The sequence below is a fragment of the Accipiter gentilis genome, chromosome 29 (assembly GCF_929443795.1).
Source record: "Accipiter gentilis chromosome 29, bAccGen1.1, whole genome shotgun sequence".
Classification (NCBI taxonomy): Eukaryota; Metazoa; Chordata; class Aves; order Accipitriformes; family Accipitridae; genus Astur; species Astur gentilis.
Window position 1 is genome coordinate 10,218,913 of NC_064908.1, and position 25,507 is coordinate 10,244,419.

Genomic DNA, 25,507 nt, shown 5'->3' on the forward strand with positions numbered 1-25,507 from the left:
TTGCAAAACATACTCAATTTATTACAAATCAACCAGAGCAAGGTAATGAGAAGTAAAATGAAATCTCAGAACACCTTCCCACCACCCCTCCCTTCTTCCCGGGCACAACTACCCTCCTGGATTTCACCACCAAGCCCCCCCAGCGGCACAGGGGGACAGGGATGGGGTTTATGGTCATCACACGTTATTTTCTGCCGCTTCACCTCCTCAGGACGAGGGCTGATCACACTCTTCCCCTGCTCCAGCGTGGGGTCCCACCCATGGGAGACAGTCCTCCACGAACTCCTCCAACGTGGGCCATTCCCACGGGCTGCAGTTCTTCACGAACTGCTCCAGCATGGGTCCATTCCACGGTGTGCAGTCCTTCAGGAGCACACTGCTCCAGCGCGGGTCCCCCACGGGGTCACAAGTCCTGCCAGAAAACCTGCTCCATGGGCTCCTCTCTCCACAGATCCGCAGGTCCTGCCAGGAACCTGCTCCAGCGCGGGGTTCCCACGGGGTCACAGCCTCCTTCGGGAACCCACCTGCTCCGGCATGGGGTCCTCCACGGGCTACAGGTGGAGATCTGCTCCACCGTGGACCTCCCTGGACTGCAGGGGGACAGCCTGCCTCACCAGGGTCTTCACCACGGGCTGCAGGGGAATCTTCGCTCCGGCGCCTGGAGCATCTCCTCCCCCTCCTTCTTCACTGACCTTGGTGTCCGCAGGCTTGTTTCTCTTACATGTTCTCACTCCTCACTCCGGCGGCAGTTTCTCTCCGTCCCAACTTTTTTTTCCTTCTTAAAAATGTTATCACAGAGGTGTTACCACTATCACCGATTGGCTCGGCCTTGGCCGGCGGCGGGTCCGTCTCAGAGCCGGCTAATATGGGCTCGCTCTCTCTCGAACACAGGGGAAGCTTCCAGCGGTTTCTTACAGAAGCCACCCCTGTAACCCCCCCCGCTACCAAAACCTTGCCAGACAAAACCAATACAGGTTAATTTCAATTTTCTTCAACTCTTAGATTTCTTAATAGTTTACCTTTAAATCTGAACTTCCATTATCTGTAATTCCTGCCTTCAGGATAAATATATCCCTGTAGTGCTCTTTATCTGAAACTGTTGGCCTAAGTTAATTTTTTATTTCGCCTTTAACATTTTTTTTTGTGAATTCCTTTGCTTGTTTTACTGAAACTTCTATGAAACACTGAAAAGGTACTAAAAGAAATTTTGGATGCTATCTCTATTAGTGTAAAAAATATTTAATCTGTTCTGCTGTTTAAAATTTTTGCTCTTGCAATAAGTTTTCCCATACCCTTGCTTATTTTTATACTCAGGAACGTTGAAAAATCCTGGGATTGTCCTGGTTTTTGACACCATTTTACCACCATTCTGCATCAAAGAACAAAATAGCCAGAGATTACAATTCAGGTTTCTTTTTGTCCATCATCATATGCATTTGCTCTTGTTCTTCTGCTCTGTGAGAAGAACCTTGTCACTTCCTTGTTGAAGTTGCCTTATGCCACAGGGTAGCTTTTTAAAATAATTTTAGGATTGAAGGTCTTTTTAAAAAGAAAGCTCATCTTGCAGCAGAGCTGTAGAAATGAAAGTTCATGAGAAGTTAATGAAGGATTGCAAAATACCTGCTCACTCTGAAGAGAACTGGTAGAGATGCTTTAAGGATGCGCTTCCATCACTGTACTGTAGGGAACCGAAGCTGCATCATTCTTAGAGGCGCCGGTTTTGGCCCTTGTGCTGCTGGTTAGTAGAGAAGTATGAAGAAGAACAGAAGTCAGAAGGCTCTGGCTGCCTTTCCAAAGGGTGATCTTTAACTTCATTTATCTTGAGAATAGTAGGTGGTAGCAGCTATTCTTGGAAGGCTGAGGGAGGCTGTTGGCCATGAGCGTCAGCTAAAAGGACATCTTCCAGTTATGAGAAATTAGAATATTAATAAATAACTGTTAATTAGAAGTATTTTGTTCATGTACAAGATTACTGCAAGCATTAATTCCAAGGAAAATGTAGAGGCTCAGCGTTCTAAAGATCACTTGCCACAAGGATAGCCTGACGTTTGGTGCTAAACTGGAGAGATTTTTCTTCAGTATTAAATAAAGGACTTTTTGTAAATGCCTCTTTCCCCAATTTAATTATTCTAAGTAACGTCAAAGACCAAATCCCTATTTTAAGTACGAAACTAATTCCATTTAACTCTGAAGCTGTGGGTAGCGTGTCTATAGTTAGGTTGGCACACTGTTGTCGCCCCATCAGAATCCAAAATGAAGACCTGAGTGAAGGTGACAGGTTCATAATTGGTTTTGTGCTAAGCTTTTACATTCTACCATGTTTCCTGTTTATATACTTGTTTTTAAGGATCTTTTTTCTTTTTTTAATACTTGGACATGCATTCTCTGGGCAGATACCTAATATATATTTAAAAGCAGCTGGACATGACAATGTAGGCTAATCCTGCTCTTCTTTAAATAATTGCTAAAGGAAAGCAAAGGCCAGATGTCAATCACAGATCTTTTAATAGACTGCAGGTTTAGAGGCTGTTTCGTGCTATTCGTCTCTGACTGGGTACAATGCCTTATTGTCTGTTAAGTTGTTTGTTAAATTATAGAGAACACATAGAGAGAGAAGATATTTCATCTAATAGAAATATTTCATCCAGTGAAACCCTATTTAATTGCAAATGAGTTAATTGGGCTTTTTGGTCTTCTATTGCATTTTAACCAAATATGATGTAATATATTAGGCATTGAATTTTGTTAGGATTTATTAGGATTTGAGACCAATAGTGTGGGTTTGGGACAAATGCAGTGGCCATTACGTCATATAGTTTAGGTATTTTCATCATTTTATCTTGTAGGTTAGTGCACAAATGTAATGCACTTGAAATGGGGGCGGCGGGGGGGGAGAAACCATGGAAGCTTAATTACAGTATATGTGTGTTTAGACGTGACACATTTGACAGTGCCTGCTGCTGTTATGTAATACAATAGGAATCTATAGCGCTTTGAGAAACCTAATGTGATTTGGTTTATCTAGCTTATGTGAGTGCCCGCAGTAGTATCTAAATGCTGACTATCAAGCAGCAGGTGAAGAGCACAACTCACTTTGGGAATGAGAAATCATGGACACTGATACATAGAAAGTGTGTTTAAAGCTCTCTAACATGTGACTGACTTAACCTTGTTGTAGTCCCAGAGAATCACATACATGGTTTTGTAAGTGCTTACGCTGAGGCAGATAAAAGATTTAAGACTGGAAGAAAAATTAGGTGTGATCCACAAATGAGAAGAGATGTACGAAGACATAGATATGCCCGTGCACACTGCTTTAGAGGGATGTTTTGATTTATGGGTAGAAGGGAAATGGTGCAAATGTACATTTTTCCATAGCCTTATTGCAAACTGGCTACAGAGTTTACTGCTTTTTATTTTACATTTATGGCACCATACAAGGAGTTACTGATTGTAGTTGTATTTCTGTCCCCTTAACAACTTTTGTACTTATAATAGCAATGCTTCCAACGTGTTGGCTGTAGAATCTGGAATATGTCGTCTCTTGAATTGCATACGTTAATATGGATTAATATGGTTTCTTGCATATATTTACCTTTGAAATGCCTTTTTCCCCCCCTCCCCGTAGGTTATGAACTCGGTGTTTAAGACTATTCTAGACTTGACATATCCAATAACCTCTATGTTTTCTGGAGCGGCTTTTAACAACAGCATCAACAACATCTTCAAAGATAAGCAGATAGAGGTAGGTTGCTTATTCACTTTATGTATGGTAAATGATGCCCCTGTATTCTGTTGTAGTAGACATAGCTTTCTTCAATGGTAATATGAGATACGGGGCTGTGGGATGACGGAAAACATGTTAAAACTGTGAACGTAATGTCACATGAATATAGGAAGGAGCTATTCTTTCATTTTGGTGGATTTAGAAAACACAAGGAGTAGATTATTTGTAGCTATTTCTATTCTGTTTGACAAAGGGATCCCCTCGTCCGAGAGCAGAAGTTAAAATTGCATTACTGAAGTAGAACTGCTGAGACTTTTATCATTTTTTTCTGCAAATCAGGTCTAAGAGACCCTTAGGGCATAGCAGAAGAAGGTCTTGAGGGTAGCAATGGGTTTGGCTTTTTTAAATTTTATTTTTGAAGCTAGAGGGAGTTTTTATGAACAGCCTATTGAAAACTGCAATAACGTCAAAGTGTATTGTTTCCTGTTCTGCATATGGTGACCTTTTTGTAATTGCTAGATGTTGCATGGTCTACCTGAGCTGATAGCCACATTCAGATTCCCACCTATCCTCTGTCCTTCAGCAGTAGGAATTTATAAAACACATTACCAATAGTTGTCTTCCAAGATCGCCATGCTTAGAGAGTGTTTGGGTAGTCTTGCAGTCTTACCTCATTTGCAGATTTAACCAAATTATTCCTGTGTTTTGAATCCTTGTGATAAAACATTATGTAGCAAATGAACACTATGTATACTTTAAATACATTTATTAAAAATAATCTAAAACATTCCCTACTTAAATGTAAGTATAAAAGTGATTAATCATCACATGGCTTAAAATAGCATTTTGCTGTGCAGAGTGGATGGTGCTGGAAACAAACAGGTTTTAGAGTGATAAGTCCCTTCTCAGACGGGAATTATTTTTGTTTTATTATTTGGGCAGCACCAGCCATACTCCCATTTCTTTAATCATGCGTATCCCTTCCTGAAGCATGCCAGCTCCTATCTTTGGTTTCAGCAGTGCCTGATAGGAAAACATGTGATTGTCCAATGACTAAACCAGCTCTGCTCTAATTGCTTTGACATAGCCAAAGAGCTGCCTTATGCAAAGCACTGAGACCTTCTCTGTGGTGCGAAGCACTGTCTTCTCTTAGTTAACTTGGTGTGAATTGTGGATGGTACCTTGCAGTGTGAGGCTGTAGGATAATGCCGAGCAGAGCTTTGAGAAGGAATGAGTGACAAAATGGAAGAAAATTTCCTCTGAGATTAGGTGGCCCCAGCATCCCCTGCTCTATCTATCTCTGCTTTTGATTTAAGCAGTCAATTTATTGTACTTCCCTTTAAGATGTAGTAGATTCCTTCCTTATGATTTTTAACAGCTGTAATTGTATGATCTGTTCTAACATTGCATTCACAGGAAGGTTTTGTCCAAGAGAAATCCAGTTCTGAGGCATGCAACAGCGACATCTTTGTGCGCACATGCTGAGTGTCATAGTGTCTTTCAGTCTGTGCCTGAAAATTTCCTCACGTTGTAAGACTTCCATCGGATAAATAAAGAGAAATGTTGTGTAGCTCTGCAAGGAAGGAGGCAGTTACTCCTTCATTGCAATTCGTGTTATCAGTGCAGGTTAACCAGTCATGCCACTAGACAGACAGAAATTGAAAGCTGCCTAAGTGTAGAGGGCAGCTTATTAAGTAACAGAACCTGAACTAAGCATTAAGCCTTGAACAAATGTTTCCGTAAAGCATTTTTTCGAAGCATCCAAACTGCAAACATCCATCTTTTCTCAGTAGTTGGAAGTGTTTTTGGAGGGCGCTGGGTAGCAATGATTTCCAACTGGAAATACATATTAGCAAGAGTTAATTATAGCCTTACAACCATACGTTGTGTTTGGATGCTTGGCCACAACTGCTGCTTCCTGGGAGGTTCCACAGTGATTGTAGCAGAAGCTGAGAACTTCCTCCCTGAGGGCCTGGGGTGGGTAATGGCCCTTGTGTCTCTCTAAAAGCTTACAATTAGCAAGCACTGGGCCAGATCCTCCTTTTTACTACCCGTGGCTGTAGGGTGGCACTCCTGCACTTATCACATGTGCCCTCATCCCTCTTCTGCATCAGAGCCAGGGAGCAGAAGCACTTACGTTGAACTGCTATTTCTGACATTGTAAGGGAGGTTTCCATTTTCTCTTAAACTTGCTCTCTAACAACCCTTGTAACGTAGGTGTCTCCTGATTCCCAGCAGTGATGTTTGTGGGGTAGCCCTGGTTACCAGCAACCCCCGTGATTGCTGCTACAGATGTCAGCCAAAGGCGCTCCATGAGAAGAGATAAGCCTGTGCAAGTTCTTCCAGGAAAGTATGCAAAAATCCAGGACAGGGTGCTTGAAAGAAATTTCTCAAGAAATACATTTATTTTCCTCTGAAATTACCCATCCTTCTGGGAGAGCACCAGGCTCTAGAATTTTTGTCTCCCATGCCAGAAGTACAAAATGCTCTTGCAAGTCATCTCAGCTGGAGGTTCAGGTATGAGGAATCAGAAAAGACTTGTTATCAAGTCCTGTTTCAGACTTGAATAATGCTCTGTCTGCAAAATAAATGGAACAATATCTGAGAAATGCAGGCTTTATTATTGCATGATGGATCTTGGTTTAGTTTCTTTCATGCATGTGTTTTGCATGAAAATGAAAGGAAGTGTCAGATAGACTTCTTTCCCCATTCCCCTATTTTTGCTTAAAATGTGGTTGACGCACTGAGATCTGCAATCATCAGAATATCTTTAGCATGGAAAGGCACCCCTATTACTCTTGTAGTCACACTTTATTCATCCGCCTTCCTATGGCATTTATAGCAGATGGGTTGCAATACTTGTGCAGCGCCTGTTAGCCTTCCCAATTCCACCATCTTTGCAGAGCTGCTTAAGAGATTAAACTCACTAGAAAAAAGCCGCCTCCTTGGCAGTTCAGAATTTCATATTGAACAGCACAGAAATGTACACTAGAAGTACAGACTGAACAGAGGGGGAGTGCTTCTCACTCATACTTGATAGCTGGAGTCCAAACCCTTGTTTGGCTTGAGTTTAAGGGACATCAAACCTATGCTAAAGAAGGCCCAGACACCTTGTCCCACAAGCAAAGAGGCTGGCTGGATGGGAAAGCAGATTTATCTCTTCAGTCTTGAGTCAGCTTTGCTGATTGACAGAGCTGTTGTTCTCTGGGCATAAGTTCAATTTATTCAAACAAGTCCTCCTTCTTCCCCTTTGCAGGCTACCCTTTCACTAGACACCATGGAGACCTCCCAAAACTATCCTCTCTCCAAGAAACTCCTATGCAGTTGGGAGGTCACCTTCCCTTTCAGTTTTTCCAGCTAGTGCGATGTGAGTACAGACATGGCTGAAACAAAAATGAGAACTTCCCCTGCCAGGAGCAAGGCTTGTTGGTTTGGTCTAGCACCATTGAATAAACTTGTAAAGCACTTACTTAGCTCAACTGTTCTTTTTGTATATCGTCCTCCTTCTTATGTACCACACTCCTCACTGCTATTTTACACTGCAATATCTCAAGCAACTTCTGGGCTCTTCTTGAAGATCTACCTTGCAGGATCTTTTGCTCCTGTCAGTAATGCTGCAAAACTTTGTGTTCTCTTTGACTCTAGGCAGCTTTGGGTCTCAGCAGCATCGTTCTGCATCTCCTGCTGAAATGACCCATAGCCTCATCACCATGAGGCACAAATTGAATGTCATGTAGTCAAGAGGTCATGACTCATGTTCTTCCCAATTTGTCTTAGGCTGTGGTGTCTCAGGAACTGAGATGCTGCCTGCTAGTCTTAGGTTGGGGTTAGAGGGAACTGAGGAGTTGCATACTCATCCATGGTGAATATGATTATGGAAGACTTGCTCTGTGCAGTGGATGAACACCACCTTGAGTAGAAACAGTTGGCTGAAATGCAAGAATGGCTGTACTGGGTGAGATCAAAGATCTTTCTAGCTTAGTGCCACGTCTCCAGGGGAGGCAGCAGGTATCTAGTGACTGACGTAAGAACTGAATATATAAAAGATGAGCCTTCCCTTCACATTGTCCTCCAGCAATAAACAACCTAGGGATCTCTTTAGATGAGAGTTATCGACTGCCACACTTGATCTGAAAGAAGAACAGATATCAGAAAGGTGAACTCTAGTTTGAGTGATGAGGTTTCTGTGCTGCTCTGTATGCTGGACAGTCTTCTGGAACAAGTATTTCTTGCTGTTAAAAAAAAAAGGAAATAAGGATTTTTGTCTGTCTTGATTCTGAATGAAGTGTTTGCGTAAGAAACAAATTTATGAACTTAAACACAGGGCTGGCAGGTTTTTCTCCATCGATGCAGGCATTTGTGTCTGCAGCTCTGTTAAGATACAGAGATTGTTGCTTTGGTTTGTGTTGGGCACGGGTTTTAGTTTAAATGCAAGGTTACAGAGTTAGTAAAATTGGGACCTCCTCTGTTGCAGGATCTGTGGATTCCTTACTTCACTATCACAACCGACATCACTGCCTCTGCAATGAGGGTCCACACGGATGGTGAGTGTGCAGGTGGCCTTCTCCACCACCAAGTCTTAAATAATGATGTGAGACTTCATTGTTACCCCTTGTTCCTGGAATTTTTCTTGCCTTTAAATTTGTCTTTCCTTTTGTTTCTCTCTTTGTTATTTGCTGAGCACCAAACTGTGGTTGTACACAGATAACAGGGAACAGAGCTGTTGGGAAGAAATTAAATGAGGTGCTCTATTTACTGTTTAGAGAGAAAATGGGTCCATTGACACCATTCTGTTTCCTTAAAACATCTCATGAAGTGCAGGTGTTTTAGCCATAAATCAGACTTCATGCAACCAAAACACTTTAAGATACAAATTCCCCATAAATGAAGCGGTTTTCCCAATAAAGAGATTCCTGTGCCTGAAGCAGAGGCTGGGTTGGGTGCTTACTTGTGTCCAGTCCTCTTTATTTCTCTGATGGAAAACTGTGGTGTACTTTACTGACTGAACAGAGGAGAAAGATCTGAGGTGTCTGCTCTGCTGTCAGGACGTGGTGGCAGCCCTGTGAGACATTTACTTTAGCTTTTGTCTATTTGGGGTAATGGTGCAGTGACTCAGGCTTCAGTGAAGATGGTACAAGCCTACCAGGTGCCCCAGATATTTCCTTGGGTGGCTGAAGCCTTCGCTGCCATGTCTCTGATGTTTTTTCTTTTGAGCTGGCTCAGTCAGGTAAGGCTCTCCATTCCTGCTGTTAGGGCGTGGATTACAGAACCACTAAATTATACTGACATTGGGGCTTTGTTGATCAAGGACGACCAAGGGAGCTAAAACAAGCAGAAAAAGAATACAAAACCTTTCTTAGAGGGTTTTTATTCCCGTTCTGCAGCAGGTTAAGCCAATTGAGGTCAGGAAACTCACTCCATCCAGCTACTTGTCCCTGTGGAAGTTTAATGTAAGGATAGAAATCAGCTGGAGAATGGTTATGGTTGTCTCCAGAATTCACTGAAAGGAGAGGAAGGAAGTTTCCAGCTGCTGCAGTTTCCCATCTTGGTTTCATCTGTGGGGTGTAACACAGAAGTCAGCATTTTTCTTGGGTGGAATTTCCAACTCGACTAAAACTATTAATAATAAAACCCAAATCTGCCAGTACTGACCTGTGCTAAACAGTAGGAGTGCTTAGGTTGTAATTAGGAACAGAACTGTTACATATTTTTAAAAGAAAATAAAAATTCTCAGTTTGCTGAAGAGTTGCTGTTTGAAGCACCAAGTAGTCAATTATTGAGAAGTGAGCTAATACTGCAAGTCTTACTTATTTTTGATATTTTAAAGATTCGCTTCCCAGACAAGACTCTTGGCCTCTTTGTAAATGCAGTATCTTCCCAATTCAGCTGATGCAAATGTTAAGAGAGAAATCAGTAAATAAGAGCCTTAAAGCAGAATGTTTTACAGGAAACAGATCCAATCAATTTCTACTAGATTAAACTTTCTAACAGCTTAAAAGATTATAACTTTCTTCCTCACAGCACTATTAACAGAAATGTCCTAAGAGATAAGATCACCACCATGCACTTGCACTGGTTTTACAAGTGTGAAGATGTTTGTTTATTACAGAGCAGGGAAAACAGAATTTTGGGGCTTCTACAGCATATATTTTTCATGTTCAGCTCCTTCTAAAAATCTGTTTTTTGTGGATCTCTGTAGAACATAATGGCTTTAGCTGTACTTCCATCTGCTTATTCTTTCTGCCTTTGTCCCCAGGAGAAGCCTTTTCCTTTCCTTAGCAGTGTAAGCTCAACAAAGCACTGAAGATGATTCCCCGCAGTCAGGCATATGCTGAAATTTCCTTGAAGGCAATAAATTTGAGGCATGGGCTTAAAACTGTGGTTTCTAAGGCCTTTGCCTGGTAGTGTGTCTGAATAGCCTTCCCCCCTCCCCGCCGCCCCAGCCAGGATTACGGTATAGAAAATAATAAACTGCTTTAATAACTTTCTAACAGTATTCACAGGAGAGCCTCTATGTCCTGATTATTTTAATGAATGCAAAAGCCTGCCCCACCTCTGTGGCAGTAATTAATGCTGTTGCCATTCCCTCCCTCTCACTCCTGCAGGCTCTCTGTGGAGATATGTCCGTGCCAGCATGTCTCTCTCTGGGTATATGCCTCCTCTCTGTGACCCGAAGGATGGGCATCTCTTGATGGATGGAGGCTATATCAACAACCTTCCAGGTAGGTGCACAGATCAGTTGGGAAGAAGTTACCAAGATCACAGCCCATCAAACAGTCTGCAAAACTTGGTCCTCTTTTTTTTTTTTTTTTTTTTTTTTTTCCCCTCCCAAAAAAAGAAGCAAGGAGAAAGACTGCAGACACTTTTAATCTTGTGATGTTTACCAGGGGTCATTGTTCTCAGTTTCCTAGGTGTTTGCTTTATCACAGCTTTATTAAGACTACTTTTTGTTAGGAAGTGTTTCCTAATAGACATATTCTGAACATATAATTCCAAGCTAATTTTGAATTCATTCTAGTGCTTACTGAAATGAGAGAGCAGAAATTAAACTATCTTCAAGTTTCTTTTCAAAAAGTACCAGTTGAATATGAAATAATTCTGAGAAAGCAACAGCATTAACTCTTCATTGTTCACACTGGTGTTACCCAGAGCCCAAAGGGTTCAGCTGACACGCATTGGTGTCTTGGTTAGCTGCTAGCACCTGGCAGAGGTGGAATCATGTGGTGTTCAAAAGAGTGATGTGTAGTTTGGGGTGTTCTGAGGACTGAACACAAAAGGGTCCAGGGCATGTGAATTCACTTGTGTGTGTTTGGGATGTGTTTTGTGTCAGGGTTGTCATCATAGTGAGAAAGCACTGAAAGGTGGGTGTCTCAGGAGGGCAGCCAAGATAGAAGAGAGATGCGTGGTGTCATTGCATTTTGTGACTATAATTGTGTACAAATAAAGAGGAAGGAATCTAAGTTAGGGACTCCACATCTGAGCAACCTAAGTCATTTACATGTTCCAGACAGACCCAGACTATATTTTTGCATCAGGGCCGTATTTGCCTAAAAACCAGAAATAGAAATAACACAAAATAGACCCCCAAAATCTGCATCTAACATTCTCTGTGTCTGTAAGCAAAAGTATGAATTGCAAACCAGAGCACCTTTTCCACCTGCACAGAAGTGTCTAAATTAAGCATCTAAATCGGCTTTTCAGAGCTGTGGTTTTCCTACGCATAGCTATTCTGGAAACCGCAACTATCTTGGACTCTGGGGGTGTGCAAGAAATATAAATGAATTCTGTGAGGTACCTGTCCTTCTCTTCCCTCCCTTGGCACTAACCTAAATCCTCACCCATATCCAAAGGCTGCAGCTAGTCCTTTTACTGACCTTGAAGTAGGAAATGTTGCCTCCTTTCTTTCCCACTTCCAAATATGAATCTTTTTCTTGGATCCCAAAGTTTTTCCTAGACTGAAATATTCCCAGTCTGGTTTCTGTGCTGCTCCTTTCCTTTATTGCCTTCTATCTGCAGAGTTGACCCCTGCACTGCTGACTCTTCTCTTTAAGGATCTCTCTACAGGTCCCCCAGATTTTTTGTTCTCATGAGAACTGCTGCACGAGGTAGAATTGATGTGGGTTTAATGTGCTTTTTCAGATTATACCTAATATGGTGTAACTGTGGCCTCGATCTCTTTTTCTCATCTCCTCTCCCCTGCTCCCCGCCATATAGTTTTGCTGCTGCCTTCACATGGCTTCTGGTGACAGTGTGACCTCAGAGAGAGTCAGGTCATCCCACCGATCCAGGGCAAAACGTACCCCATAAGTGATGTTTACCAGAAGTTCAGCAATGGGAACTCACCCTGAGGTTACGTAGGGGCTCGGTCGGTGCACACTGGGATCTCTCTGTTCAAATGGAGCAGATATGGTAGGAGCCTCCCTGAGAGGAGAGTGGTCTCTCAGCAGAGTTGCTGCAGGTACTTACACCTGAGACTGTTCAGACACACTCATGGTAGGTGTAATGTCAGGTTATATACTCCCTAGCAGTACATATGTAAGCTTTAGCTTAGGGGTTGGCAGCACTGGTACTGATACCACCTTCTTTACCACCAGCTGATGTTGCGAGGTCCATGGGTGCAAAGGTGGTGATTGCAATCGATGTGGGGAGCCGGGATGAGACAGACCTCACCAACTACGGCGACTGCTTGTCTGGCTGGTGGCTGCTCTGGAAGAGGTGGAATCCACTGGCCGAGAAAGTCAAGGTATTGTAGACTTGTATTAAAATGGCAGCTGTTTTTATGCACAGAGCAGGATGCTTCCTTGTTCATTCAGGGAGCAAGCCTGGTTAAGAGACCATCATCTTTCCTGGGTTTGAGCTCTTAGTCATGGACGAATACAGCTGTGCAGTGCCCTGACACCAAAGGAAAGGCAGTGACATGGGAGAGGGTAGAGCCTCTGTCTGGGAAGGGGGTGGTAGAATTGTTAGAGCAAAGAAATGTTTTCTTAGAGGTGTATTAAGTTTTGATAAAGTCAGAATTTATGAATTTTACAGATAAAATAGTAACTTTGTCCAATTCTGTGTTTCTATCCTATATGTCTCTGAACTGTTGATTTAGGGAGATTTTAGCACTAGGCAGAAACTAACATTACTACTACTGATAAACACGGGGCTGCCAGAGCACAATTTATTTTTTTCTCTTGTTGCATGCAGTCAGGCCAACTCTGTTACTTATTCTTCTGTATTGCCTAAATTATTTGACTCTGCAGCTGTCCCCCAAGTGAATGCTGTTTTTTGTTCTGCCCTCCCAGCTACAATTAACACACTCCCGTGTTGGAATTGGAAGCAAAAAACTTGTTTGTGCTTCCCAAAGTTGGGAAAAATACTGTGGGTACTGCTCTATAATCTAAAGTTTTCCTCTGTGATAACTCCCTTCCCTGAAAAGGTCTGGTCTCCCTGAGAAGTGGCCTTTTGGAGTTGGGACAGCTGTGGAGTGCCCTGCTGTGCCTTGGCAGAGTTGACCATGCTGCTCCCAGCATGTACTGGGAGTGTTTGGTGGGGGAAAATGGAAGACCCTTATGAACATCACTGATTTCTGCCTTGAAGGATCACTGCCCCTCTCACCTCAGCACAGATCTGTCTCTTAAGGTACCACTATATCCCAGAATGAAAGACTTGGTTCAACGTTGAACTGCAGAAATATGTTGGAAGGCAATTCCCTTTCTGCTGTTGATTATGGAGACTCCTTGGCTAGCTGTCCATGAAGGTGCTGACGTGTGAAGGCTTCAGCAGGCTTCTGTGTGCTCTTGGCAAAAAAAAAAAAAAAAAAATCGATAACTTGCTTTTTCTCCATTGTGAATACAGAACATATTCTGAAATTAAATTTCTGAACTAATCATGATTGGTGTATCTGGCCTGCTTGGCAGGTGCTGAATATGGCAGAGATCCAGACGCGGCTTGCATACGTGTGCTGTGTGCGGCAGCTGGAGATGGTGAAGAACAGTGATTACTGCGAGTATATCCGGCCGCCCATTGACCGATACGGTACCCTGGACTTTGGGAAATTTGATGAAATCTGTGTAAGTGCATCCTGAGGAAAGCAGTTCCCCGGTATTGCTGTTCCACAGAAATCTGCTGGTTTGTGGTGCTAATTAGTGTCTAAGATGTTGGAGAGTAAAAGAAGTCAGCTGGCACAGAGTGAATAATTGACGCTAAATAATGCTGTGGAATGATATCATGCCTGTGAGATTGGATTAACAGCAGAAATTGAGTTAGTAATCTTTATTATATAATGACCTGTGAACGGATCAGTTGTCTCGCTCTGTTTCATGGCAGTTCTTGCTCAGCTGCTTGGTAAAAACTCTTGGGTGTCTGAGCTGCTTCGGGCAGTTGGGGTTTGTCAAATGGTGTCATTTCTCTCCTTCATTATGTAGCTTGTTGTTGCATGAAAGATTTGAAGCTGTCTTTAGGGGAGGCCATGAATCACTGAAATGGAGGGCAACACGCTAAAATATCTGGCTCAGTTAACATTTCAGCACTTCTATTAATAAAACATATCATCCATAATTCCTCTGCACCTGATAGAATATCAGGAAAATGGCACCAATGTCAGTGGAAGGACGTTGTAAAAAGGGTAGTACCAGGTTACACATCTTGGGGGTTTAGTTTTGTTTATGTATCTGAAACCAGCATGGGAAGAACTGACTCCAGATGTGCACTTATATTGTCTCAGTGACATAGTTCAGCATTGGTTGAGGTAATGATAGCAATGCTGGCTCATTGTCTCTTGTCAAGGAAGTTATTTTACTATCTCTTTCCATTCTTTGCCCACTTCAGCCATGCAAGTATCTTCCATGTTCAGGTGTTTCTGCATAGCTTTGCTCTTTCAGGCTGGAAACTGCTCCCCAGCCCCCCAAATTTTTCTTTAAGTTGATCTCCTTGATAGATGTAGTGAGAACCGACAGCACTCATTAGGCTGCAGATTGATTTCTCTGGTACTGTCTTATAAATACTAAACAAAAACAGTAATTAAGCCCTGCAGATTCACATTTGACTGAGTCCTTAAGACCAAACAGCAGCTATTCCAAGCCACCAGCTGTTTTCCCCATTATAAATATTTTCTCAGGGATATAGCTCCTGGGCCAACAGTGCTGTCTGCCAATGGTGGATCTAAGACTTTGCTGGTAAATAATATTCTTCGCTAGATGGAGTGCCCTGGCCATTTTGAGAACCTTGATGAACGGGTCTGAGTAGTTCATCACAGTAACAGATAGTAAGCTGTCAAATCATTGTTCTGTCTAATTTGGTGTCGTTAAAGAGATCTACAGACACGAGGCAAATTTTTCTCAGTGGAATAAAACTTGAGAGAAGTGCAGTTTCTCAAAGATGTCACTTTCTGTGAGCAAGTTCTTGGCATGAGACGCTGCAGGTGCTATTGGGCAGCACCCTCCTGGATTTTCATTCTCTGCAGCATAGCTAAATAACTTCTGTCCACAGGGAAGCTTTAAACTGTGCTGACCTTAAAGGAAAGGGCAATCTAGGCATTCCTTTATCATTATAGGCTATGAAGTAGTGGGGGTTTTCATTTCAGCTATGTACCTGGATTTTCCAGAAAACAGAAATGGGCACCATATAACCATTCCACATGTTCAAAAGACTAAAAATCCCCTCTTTTTGTCAAAACCCCTCTTCTGTATCGGCTTAGAGCAGTAAGTTGGCTGCATGTCATTTCCCAAAGCTCATGTTCTCGCAGCTACTTTGAATCAATCTGACCCAGTTGTAGATCTGTCAGGTCCCTTTTCCTCCTGAGTAATCACATCCACCCTGGGCTGAGAAGCTATGATAGATTACAAGAGGTGAATTCCAGCCTGAGTGCCCCCTGTGCTTTGAACCCTGGTCCAAAAACCAAAGAGAGACAATACCAGCTCAGCCAGGGCTGCTTCCAGCACCTGGGGTTGCCACACAAGCCTGAGGTTTAGTGCGTGCTGCCAGTGCGAGAGCTGGAAATAGGATCCAGGACTCCTGACACCTGTTACCCTGTCCTTTCGATTTGTTTTTTCAACACCATTTCTACTGTCTTGTTAGAAAAAGAGTAAGACTTGGAGCAATTGGTTTATTTTTTCCGGTTGTTTCCATGCAAAGGACACAGTGCCATGATATTATTCCAAGCACAAATTAATTCATGCTTTTAAATTAGAGGAACATGGAGTTTGTGGGTTTGTTGTTGTCCATGTACCCTCATTTCTGCTCCAACAAATGGACGCTTGCATGTTCAATGCTATTTGGCTTAACTCATTGCAAGAGATTTTGGAAATGGGTGCCCTATGGTAACTTTTCTTTGCTAGACTTGAGCCAAAGGGTGAAAAGACACAAATTAATTAATACTTACTTCCAAAGAAAGAGCCAGTACTGGAAAGGTGTATACATATGCGTCCTAAGCTTCTCTTTATATGGCAGTATTCTGTGAGCAGCCTGCTTGAAGCCACTGCTATAAAAATAGTTGTGTCAGGTGGCACTTTTCATTGCGTACTGTGGGGCCAAAGGCAAGTTACCGTTAGGACTTAAAATAGCACCTTGTTTGCTTAATTGTTCCCCTAATTCTTAGGCTGAACAGCTTACAAAGCTAAGGCTGGATGGTAGCAAAAGTACATCCTGGCTTTGGGGTAGACCTCTGGATTTCCTACTTATTTGCAAAAGATGTGACATAATGGGTTTTTAGCTATTAATTACTTTTTCCCCCTGACTCTCTTTTTTCCAGGAAGTGGGATATCAGCACGGGAAAACAGTGTTTAATGTCTGGTGCAGGAGTGGGGTCCTTGACAAGATGCTAAGAGACAGGCAAGAGACCTGCAAATCCAAAACTGATGTAAGTGTTTGGTTTAAATGCACTATTCTGCAAGAACTACTTGATGCGCGCCAGTTTGCGTACTGCTCAGAAACTGGGCAGGGTTATGAAGGAGAACGATTGACTGCCTCAAGTCCTTATTGTGAGCATGCAGGTATTAGTTAAAACTGTATTTTAGGCAAAAAAAGGTATGATCAGTTTTTCAGAAACGTCTTTCCTTGAGTCATAGCCTGGATGAATGAGGTCCTGCATTTGAATCATCAGACACAAGTGTGGCTAAAGTGTGCTCTGCTGGAGCCTAAGCTCTGATGTCTGCCTATCCATCCCTGATACTTGGTGCGTGCCCATGCAGAGATCCATCCATATCCTCAGCAAATACGATGGGGTCTCTGAAACCCCGGGAACTGTTGTAGCACTCTGTAGGGTAGCTTTCCTGTTGCTGTTTCATTCTAACAGATTCTTGATACCATGTTTGTAACCTGGAATTGTTCACAACACAAAAGTCCTCGAAGGCAGGATGCTCACCAGTAGTCAGCATTTTGAGACCTGTAGCCGATGTGTACGTGTTTACACGCCCACCTTTCTTGTCTCCTTCACCGTGTGCATCAGCAGTCTTGAGGGCACTAAATGCTGCTGGCTGAGCTGCCTTCTGCACCGAACACTGGAGTGGAGGGTGTGACTGTGCCCCAGCAGGTCCTGTGAGAGAGGATGGTCCGTGGTTTCAGGAGATGGGCCACTTTTGTACCCATTGCTTGTATGCACCTGTGGACTTTCTCCCTGAGTAATGCTGGATAGGAATGAGTAAGCTTCTAAGAATTACTTTTCATTTATTCTTGTACCACAAACTTTAGGTGGTGCCTCGATATTGTTCTTCCTACCAGAAACTGGTCTGCCAGGGCAGTGGAGCTCTCCCACAAGCTGCCCAGTGCTAGTCACACGGGGCATGAATCAGGATCACTGGCATTGAGCTCTGCCATTGCTGGCTTTCAGGATGTGATTCACATAGCTCTTAGATGCTTCCAGAAACCCTGAATTAAACCCTTGCTGGAGATGTGTTTTTATCCAAGAGTTAAAAATCGCTGCAAAGCCATAGATTTCTTCCTTTTTTGCTTTTCTTCCTCACTCCTGTATTAGAAAAGGCATTTCATAGAGCCATCATTATTAAGGCTCCTCAGAAGCATGTGTTGCTGTTGAGGTACTGGGTTTCACATACCTTTTTCTGCCCACTTCAGCACATCTGAGCAGTTAATGTACAGTTTGATAAATGCCTGATTATGGTAAATCTACAGGCTACATAGTGTTGCTGTGTGGTTACAGGCCTGTTAAGATTTCTACTTAAAAGTAGGATAAAACACTTTTGGGTTTACAGTTTAAGGATTGAGGTCAGCTTCTAGAGTTGGTGGGCTGACTGAATTTCTTGGCAGGGAAGTTTCAGTTGTTTTTAAGAAACACCACCTTTTTGAGGACTTGAGTACAATATTATAATATATTGGCTTATTATCCTTATCCTCCTTTCAATTCCTCTGATTTAAAACCCAAGTGTTACAAAAGGCTTCATGTTTTACCCAGTAATTCATCTTCATTGTCTTTTAGAGATAGGGAAATGAGCAGTAATACTTTAAGTGATTGCCAAAACGTATTAAAATTGTTGTGAGCCTCACTAAGAAAGTCAGTAGAGGTGAAAAATGACACTGAGGATTTGCAGCTCTTCCCGAGATCGGTGGTGGAACACTTCTGGTAGGAGGGAGATGGTGTGAGCAAGGGGAGAGGAAGGGCACTACTTGCAGGGATGGACATTAGCCCAGCAACAAGGGGTGGATGACTCCCACATCTGAGCTCATTGTCCTAGACCCCCATTTGTCATCGGAGAGAGATGAGCCTCCTTAGAGCATGAGTCACTTGACAAAATGGAAATAGTTCCATTGGAATAAGATGAATGGCACCCTCAGTTCCAGCCATGTAAAGGGAGACAGGGGGACTAACACTGATGACTTCCGACCATGAGACGAATCCCACCCAAGCTGCCTGGCAGGGTGAGTGGCCATGGGAGGACCACAGAGGGCCAGAGCTTTATGGGAAAGTAGCTGATGATACGAGTAGCCTGAGGAGCTCCAAAACTCATCAGCTTGTTCTTACTGGGAAGATGACCTGGAGTAGGAGATACATTAGTCTAAGCTGCAGATGACGGGTCCCCATTCTGCCTCTGACACCTTGTGTTCAGACTAGTTATAAGCTGGTATGTGTTTGGTTTTGTATATTAATAGTCATAAGAAGTTAAGGGAGAAAAAATTGTGTGTGTCTCAGAAATGGTTATATGTCCTATTTCATCCTCTTAACTTTTATCACCAACGGGTAACAAGCTCAAACATATTCATTGCCTTAACAAGTGATTCTTTTAAAAAAGTCTTCTTTTAAAACTGCGTGTTATATTCAGGCTAATATTTCAGTTAAATCATGATACTACAGCTGTGCATCAAGCAGCATGTTGGACATTTATCACAATCTACCCTGGTTTTTATGGCCCTTCAGCTGCCCTGGAGATCAAACAAGTCACGTACTCTTAGACATAGCCTGTCATTGCATTTCTGTGCATGCCCTTGATAACATGGAAGAAAGTGCTGATTGCTGAGACACCAAGATTATGGAAGTAATGCATTCAGGAGAGTGAGTTGACAGACTGCCTGGGTTATGGAGCGGGAACCATCAGCTTTGTGCGTTTGCCTCAAACTTACGCTAAAGCTCAGTTCCAGCCTGTACTCTTGAGGACCAAGGAGGTCTTCTGCTCTTCCTCTGAAAACCCTGGAATTCAGTAAAACCCAAGATTTTTTTCATCTGTCTTTTGTTTCAGTAGATTTTTTTCTATGAAATAACAAGTATTGCAGGCTCCCACTGGGGTGTTGGTTTGGTTTTTTTCTTAGTCCATTAGAGTCACTTAAGTCCTTTAGCTCTGCTATCTTCTGAGGATAACAGCTGATATTTTTAACTTTCCTTTCATTAGTAAAAGCTTTGATGCTCTATATGGTTTAGTTCTTCAGCTATTTCTGGAGCTTTCAACATCTGAGAGCTGAGCGTGGTTTCTTATCTTGTTTCCATGTCCTAAGCATTGAATTTTTACTTAAAAACTCCAGATATTTAATCATTTAGATACTTTTCCTTTGCTTTCATCGTTCAATCACTGTTTATCTTGTCTCAAAAACGCAAATAACTGAAGATACAAACAACAGGAACCTTACATAAACTTCACTTGAACAACCCTTACTCTTCGCCAGCACAGAATAACGCAATACTGTTAATTGGATCTCCTCGGGGAAGTTTTGTCTACTGAAGTGTTATTCATAGTCAAAGCTAAATATAATCTAGCAGACTACAATAGTAACTGTCTTTCTCTAATTTATTTAATAAAGATTGTGCCAAAGAGAATACTTTCCTCCTTGGAAAAAAAAAAATATCAGCAGAAAGGTTTTAGAGTAGGTTTCAAATTAATGTGAGATGCTTCTTTGCCTTGTGTTAACTGATGGATGTGTGGTTTCATCCTTAAAAGTAGTAAGAGGAAGTGCTTAAACATTAAATTCCTGTTTGCAAAGCATCAGACGAGCGTGGGAAGACACCTGGTTTCCAAGTGGTATTCCAGTATTAGTGCTAAGACTTTGGGGTGCAGCTGCCTCACCAAGCATCCCCTAACAGGCTTACGTGCAGGATCATCTGTATGTCAGTGACTGTAACAGATGCTCCCGTGGGTACGGTCGCACTTAACAATTGCCTTCATGGTCATCTGTCCTCACAACTTCTCTGCGGGAGCACATGGGCTGATGGTGGTTTTCCTGAAGCACCTTCTGGCGATGGTTGCTGCAGGATTTTGTTCAGGAGTTCATACAGTGCCCTGGACTTTCATCCCTTCCAAAGCTGGTCCCTGTCTGCTCTGTGCTCCCCCAGACAGCCTGGCACATGTCTGCCTAAGTGCTCTGTGCAACTGCTTTGTCCGTGTGGTAAGAGTCCATATTTTTAGAGTACAGGTGATTGCCTCAAACGTTGCTGTGTCTGCATGGTGGCCAGAGTTTGCACATATCCCTCGCTTAGTCATATGGCACAAAATGAAGACGTAGATGCTTTTTTTCCCTGTCTTGGGCAACAACCTTCTGCAAACGCTTCACTGGGGCCATTCACGTCGAATGTTCAAAATGAGACTGTTCTGACTCACCTTTCTTGATGGTTCCTTAATGGTCACGCTGAGCTTCCTGACTTCTATATATTTTATAGTGTGTGTCCTAAGCTACTGCTGTTTCATTTCATACAGGTATTTTTTAATTCCCTCTGGGCTTTTCTCTGTCCACTGCTCCCCACCAGCTGTTTGTCCTGGATCCACACCTTACTTTAGCTGTACCAAATTACATCAAAAGTTAGTTACAGATTAAAGGTCAACTGAGAGCAATCTGCTGCAGCTGTAATGGGCTTCTGCTGTGACCCCCATGGGGGCTGTATGATTCATAGTATCGGTGCTCTTGCCAGAAGAGCAAAGAACTGCTCATAAAACCCCTGTGTTAGGCAACTGCCCTGTCTGGAAGCACGTGGATGGGTCTGAGTCTTTAGAAAGATGACTGTCACAGCAATTCCCAACAGCCCAATGCTGATAACATGCCCCCTGCCAGCTCTTCCCTGTCTCTCTCCTCTGGGGGTGTGTGCTATTGCACTAACTAAAATTACTGGTTTTAAAACAAGGTGAGGGGTGTTGGTGGTGACCTTGTGCCCTGGCCCTGAGGAGGCGGGTGGGGCTGCTCACAGCACGGCATGAAGAAAGACCAAAACGGTTCTTAAATGCCAAAGTTGGGTTTTATTGGAGGAGAAACTGGAGCAGGCAACTCTGTACAATAGAGAACACTCAACCCACTGCTTGGTTGAGACAGAGTAAAAATAGAAAGGGTTCATTGAAAAGAGGAATTGCATACCTCAGGCTCTTACTTGCTGCAGCATCTCCAGCTCCATGGCTTGCTGGGGTCTCTGGGTGGCTCCTGGTCACCCCAGTGCCTGGGCTGCTGCCCATCTGTCTGTGTAGCCTCCCATGGCATCAGTCTGCAGGCTCAGGGCTGGACCATGTGCACTGTCCCACCTGGGCACTGGGGCCTCTTCTCCTTCTCCCAAGGGAAGGCAAAATCTCCCTGGGGGCTGCACCTGGTGCAGCCAGTCTTTTTTATAAAGTAACAGTGATGGAGAGCAAACAAGTAAAATGAGCACTGTCTGTCACGGAGTCCAGACCCTCTGGTTCTTGTCTTTGTGGTCTTTTCTATAGTTTGCTAGATTTTTAATAAGGCTTCTTGTTGCATGGATGGAGAAGGAGCCATTAGACGTTGTCCCACTGTTTGCACATGGGAATCCTGTCTCTACATCAGGAGAGTTGCTTTGAGAATTTCTCACTGATGAGTAATGGCTTTTGAGGGGGCATTAGTGGAGAATTTGTGTGTCTGGAGCTTTGTCTGTTCAATATCGCTTTTATACAGTCTTGGCTTGTTTGAATTTTTTCTGTGTATTTGTTAACATACCCAAAACTTACCACTGTGTTTCAGAATGTGACCTGTCCCACCACCTCTTTTACGGACCTGGCAGAAATCGTGTCCAGGATCGAGCCCGTGAAAGCACCTGTGGCAGATGGTGAGTGGGGTGATCCAGCTGGCACTGCAGAAGTGTTGGGAAGGGCAGTGAGGCAGGGATGGCTGCTCACTTCTCCTGTGTGCCTTTTCTAACTGCTTTCTTTTACCACCCCATGCTCTAAGCTGTGTCGGTTCAGGGCTGGCTGCTAGGTCTGGTGTCAGCTGAACAAAGCTGGCAGTGGTGGGCTGTCTCCCTACTTCCCCCAGAGCCTCTGCCTGCAGGTGTGCCTGAGCTTGCCCCAGGCTAGACCCTCTGCATCCCCCTCCTGCTGCCTCCTCTGGGAGAGGCTGGGAGTCAGATGTTTTTGCCACAGCAAGACATCTGCTGTCAGCCCGTTATCAGTGTGATCTAGCCTGACTTCCTAGTGGGAACAATTCCTAGTCAAGTTAGTCTCATCTAAGTGAAATAACAAATGTGGCAACTCCTGCAAAGACGAGCTTTCATCCCTCTTGTGCTGGTCTGTGTCCTTGTGATGGCTTCGCTCTTTGGTCCATGTCCTTTTGAGATGGGAGGAGGCTGATTTAAAGCTTTGACTGAAGGATTTTTTCCCTGCTGTCGTGAGTAGGATCTGGAGTGACTCACTGGCTCTGTTGCTTTCTGTACGCTCCTGTTATGGGGAGCACTAGTGAACTAAGGAGGAACAGGTAATGGCTCTCCCGCACTTGAATGCCTTGTACCTCAGCCGTGCCCTGAGGAGCAGTTCCCTCTACGTACTATAACCGAAGCTTGCTTACTTAAAAAGGATCAGAGCTTTGCAGGCCTGAAATCTGTGAGCATTTCATCAGTGCTAGAGCTCTTTATAAACAGTCTCTCCCTTTTTCCCGATTCTTGTTCTTGCAGAGGAAAATCTAAAGTTAGCAGTCCTCCCATCTGTGACTGTTTGTAGAGATGTCCCTGTGGTAATTTGAAATGCTAATTGCAATCATATGCCTTATGAAGAAAATATTAATCAAACGTGGTTGAAACAGCCATTGTGAATAAGAATGAAAAGTTCATGTAACATGGTTATTTAAGGCATAGGCATTGAGACCTGCTAAGATTTAACCAGTGTACTGGGACAGATCTTCCTCCTTTATATAGTTTCTGATTATTTGCCCCCATTAGGAAGATCTGCTTTCTGCTGGGTGAGGCTGTTAACACGAGCGTAACAAAGGGACACGTCTTTCAGAAAGTAGATATGGGAGATTTTGGGCTAAGGGGGGACTGTGCTACCTGGGACGGGATGGGCAGGTGCCACGTGCTTCTTGTGGATGCTGAAATCTGTTGGTTGTAGAGAGTCCAGAGGAGGGGGGAGGATGGCAGGAGAGACTTGTGCATGAGAGTGCCATGTCTTGAAGGACCCTTTATATTCATCTTGGGGGTGACTCCATGCACTGCCTGCAGGGAGCTGGCCCATTTTTCAGTGGGCAGTCGCTGTGAAGGCATTCCTCTGAACATGGCATCACTTTGGTGCCTCCGGGATGGCATTGCTTTTGCTAAAGAGGTATCTGGAGCTACGGGGGAAGCGGTCTGTGCTGAGGCGAGCTCAGATGGAGGGTGACACCTCCCTGGCAGTGGCCATGCTGCTGTCAGATGGTTCCTTGTGCATGGTGGTGAGCCTTTGCATTTATCTGCTTGTGACAGTGGTGAAAATGGTCTGACTGCTTTTGTCCCATGTAGGTAAGAGACAGGGGGCTTCTTGGTAGCCTGGCCGTGAAATGGTACTGTCAAAGAGCGTGAAACCTTTTTTGTCCATGGAAATCCCTTCCTGAGTGAGATCTCAGAGCACAGGGATTTAGAAAGGCTCTGCCTGTCCTGACAGCACACTGCAAGTCTCAGGCTGGGTGGAGAAATTATGTCAATAATTTTGTTCTAAAGAAAGAAAATGACAATGATCATGTTCTGATTGACTGGGAGGAGAAAGTGTCAGTACGAAGGCTGAAAGGCCCTGATGGGCAGAGGCTGGTTGAGCCTCCAGGTCAGAAGTCGTATCTTCTTGGGGGAAAGGGCAGTGTAGTTTCTTCTCCAATCTCGAGTAAACTGAGAGCAATGATTGAAACTATTTAAAAAAAAAAAAAAAGGGGGGGGGGGGGGGGGAGCAGAGGGAAGCCAGGCGAAGAACAGGAGCTCATTTTCACAGCTGAGCCACTGCAGTATTTGTGGCCATGTTTCTGTTCTGCATCCAAACACTTCCTCAGTTGGGATTTTCTGTCTTTGTTCAGCTGTAATTGCGTTTTACGCAGCCAAGGCCATGGTCGGGGGAGCACAGCTGCATCCCTGGTCATGCTCCCACCTGTAAGGGATTTCTGAGGACCAAAGTTGCACAGGCTTTTTGGTGATTTCCCACAGCAGGTTTCATGTCTCATTTTTCAAAGCAGTGATGCTTTTGACTGTCCTCGTGGCCAAGTCTCACAGTGTGAGGTGAGGTAGCATGCTTGCTGCACATGATGGCTGAAGGAGATCGTCACGTAGCAGAGCAATTGTAGCAACAGTCATTTGGATAAAAAGATTTGGGAAACAGAAACGTCAATCATGGCGTCAAATGACTGGTTTTGCAATATAGCTGAAGCCAGAGACATCCCAAAACCTCTCAAGGGACACAATTATTGGGCACTAGGTCACCCTCAGCATCTTTGCTGCTTAAAAAGTACTTTTATCAAGAAGCACTAATGCCCCTTAGGTTGTGATGAGCTACCACATTCCCTGATTTACATTGAAGCCTGTCAGTGTTACTGGAACAGAAACCCTCTAGCCACACAGCGCTGATTTTCTTCACATGTGGTGTGTTGCCTGCAGAAATCAGGCTATAAAAGAAATGCTAAAAGCTACAGAATCACAAAGCAGATCTTTGGCACAAGAAGTGGTCATGTGCTCTTCCGGTGGTGAACATATTCCCCCCACTAACGGTAGGCTTGGGTACCCTTCCCTGGTGTAACGTCCTCTTCACTGGCTCATTTTCAAGCTGCAGTGTTTGGGTGTTGGTGTGATGAGCAGGGCAACGAGGCCTTAGTCCTGCTTGATGCTTCTGGGAGTTTTTGTAGTGTAAAGCAGTGGTCGCCCCTTGAGCCCCAGATGCTCAGCGTTGAACAGGCAATGGAAGCTGATGTTTAGGGACAGCAGGGCCACCTTCTTTTCTCCTTTCCCCTCTTGTCCTCCAGCACCCAGAGTTACTGTGTGAAGGATGTGAGAAGGGGCACTCCTCTCTTATTTTTTGTATAACGACCTGTTAAATGCTGAATAGTGCTTGGAAAATCAAGGATTTTGGTTTTGATGGTAGTCAGGTTTATTGGAGCTGTAAACTTCAAACTATTGTTTGTGCTGTCTGTTGCTGTTCA

General features: G+C 43.7%; 1 protein-coding gene across 3 annotated transcripts in view; it reads left to right on the forward strand.

Moving 5' to 3' along the window:
* PNPLA7 (patatin like phospholipase domain containing 7) overlaps window positions 1-25,507 on the forward strand; it is a 131,263-nt gene that overhangs the window by 101,665 nt on the left and 4,091 nt on the right. For all 3 annotated transcript variants that reach the window (XM_049832154.1, XM_049832155.1, XM_049832156.1), the window contains 7 exons: window positions 3,629-3,745; window positions 8,202-8,271; window positions 10,333-10,449; window positions 12,322-12,470; window positions 13,633-13,785; window positions 16,464-16,571; window positions 22,109-22,193. In XM_049832154.1, the coding sequence (XP_049688111.1) occupies window positions 3,629-3,745; window positions 8,202-8,271; window positions 10,333-10,449; window positions 12,322-12,470; window positions 13,633-13,785; window positions 16,464-16,571; window positions 22,109-22,193 (799 nt within the window). The remainder of the gene's footprint in view (window positions 1-3,628; window positions 3,746-8,201; window positions 8,272-10,332; window positions 10,450-12,321; window positions 12,471-13,632; window positions 13,786-16,463; window positions 16,572-22,108; window positions 22,194-25,507) is intronic.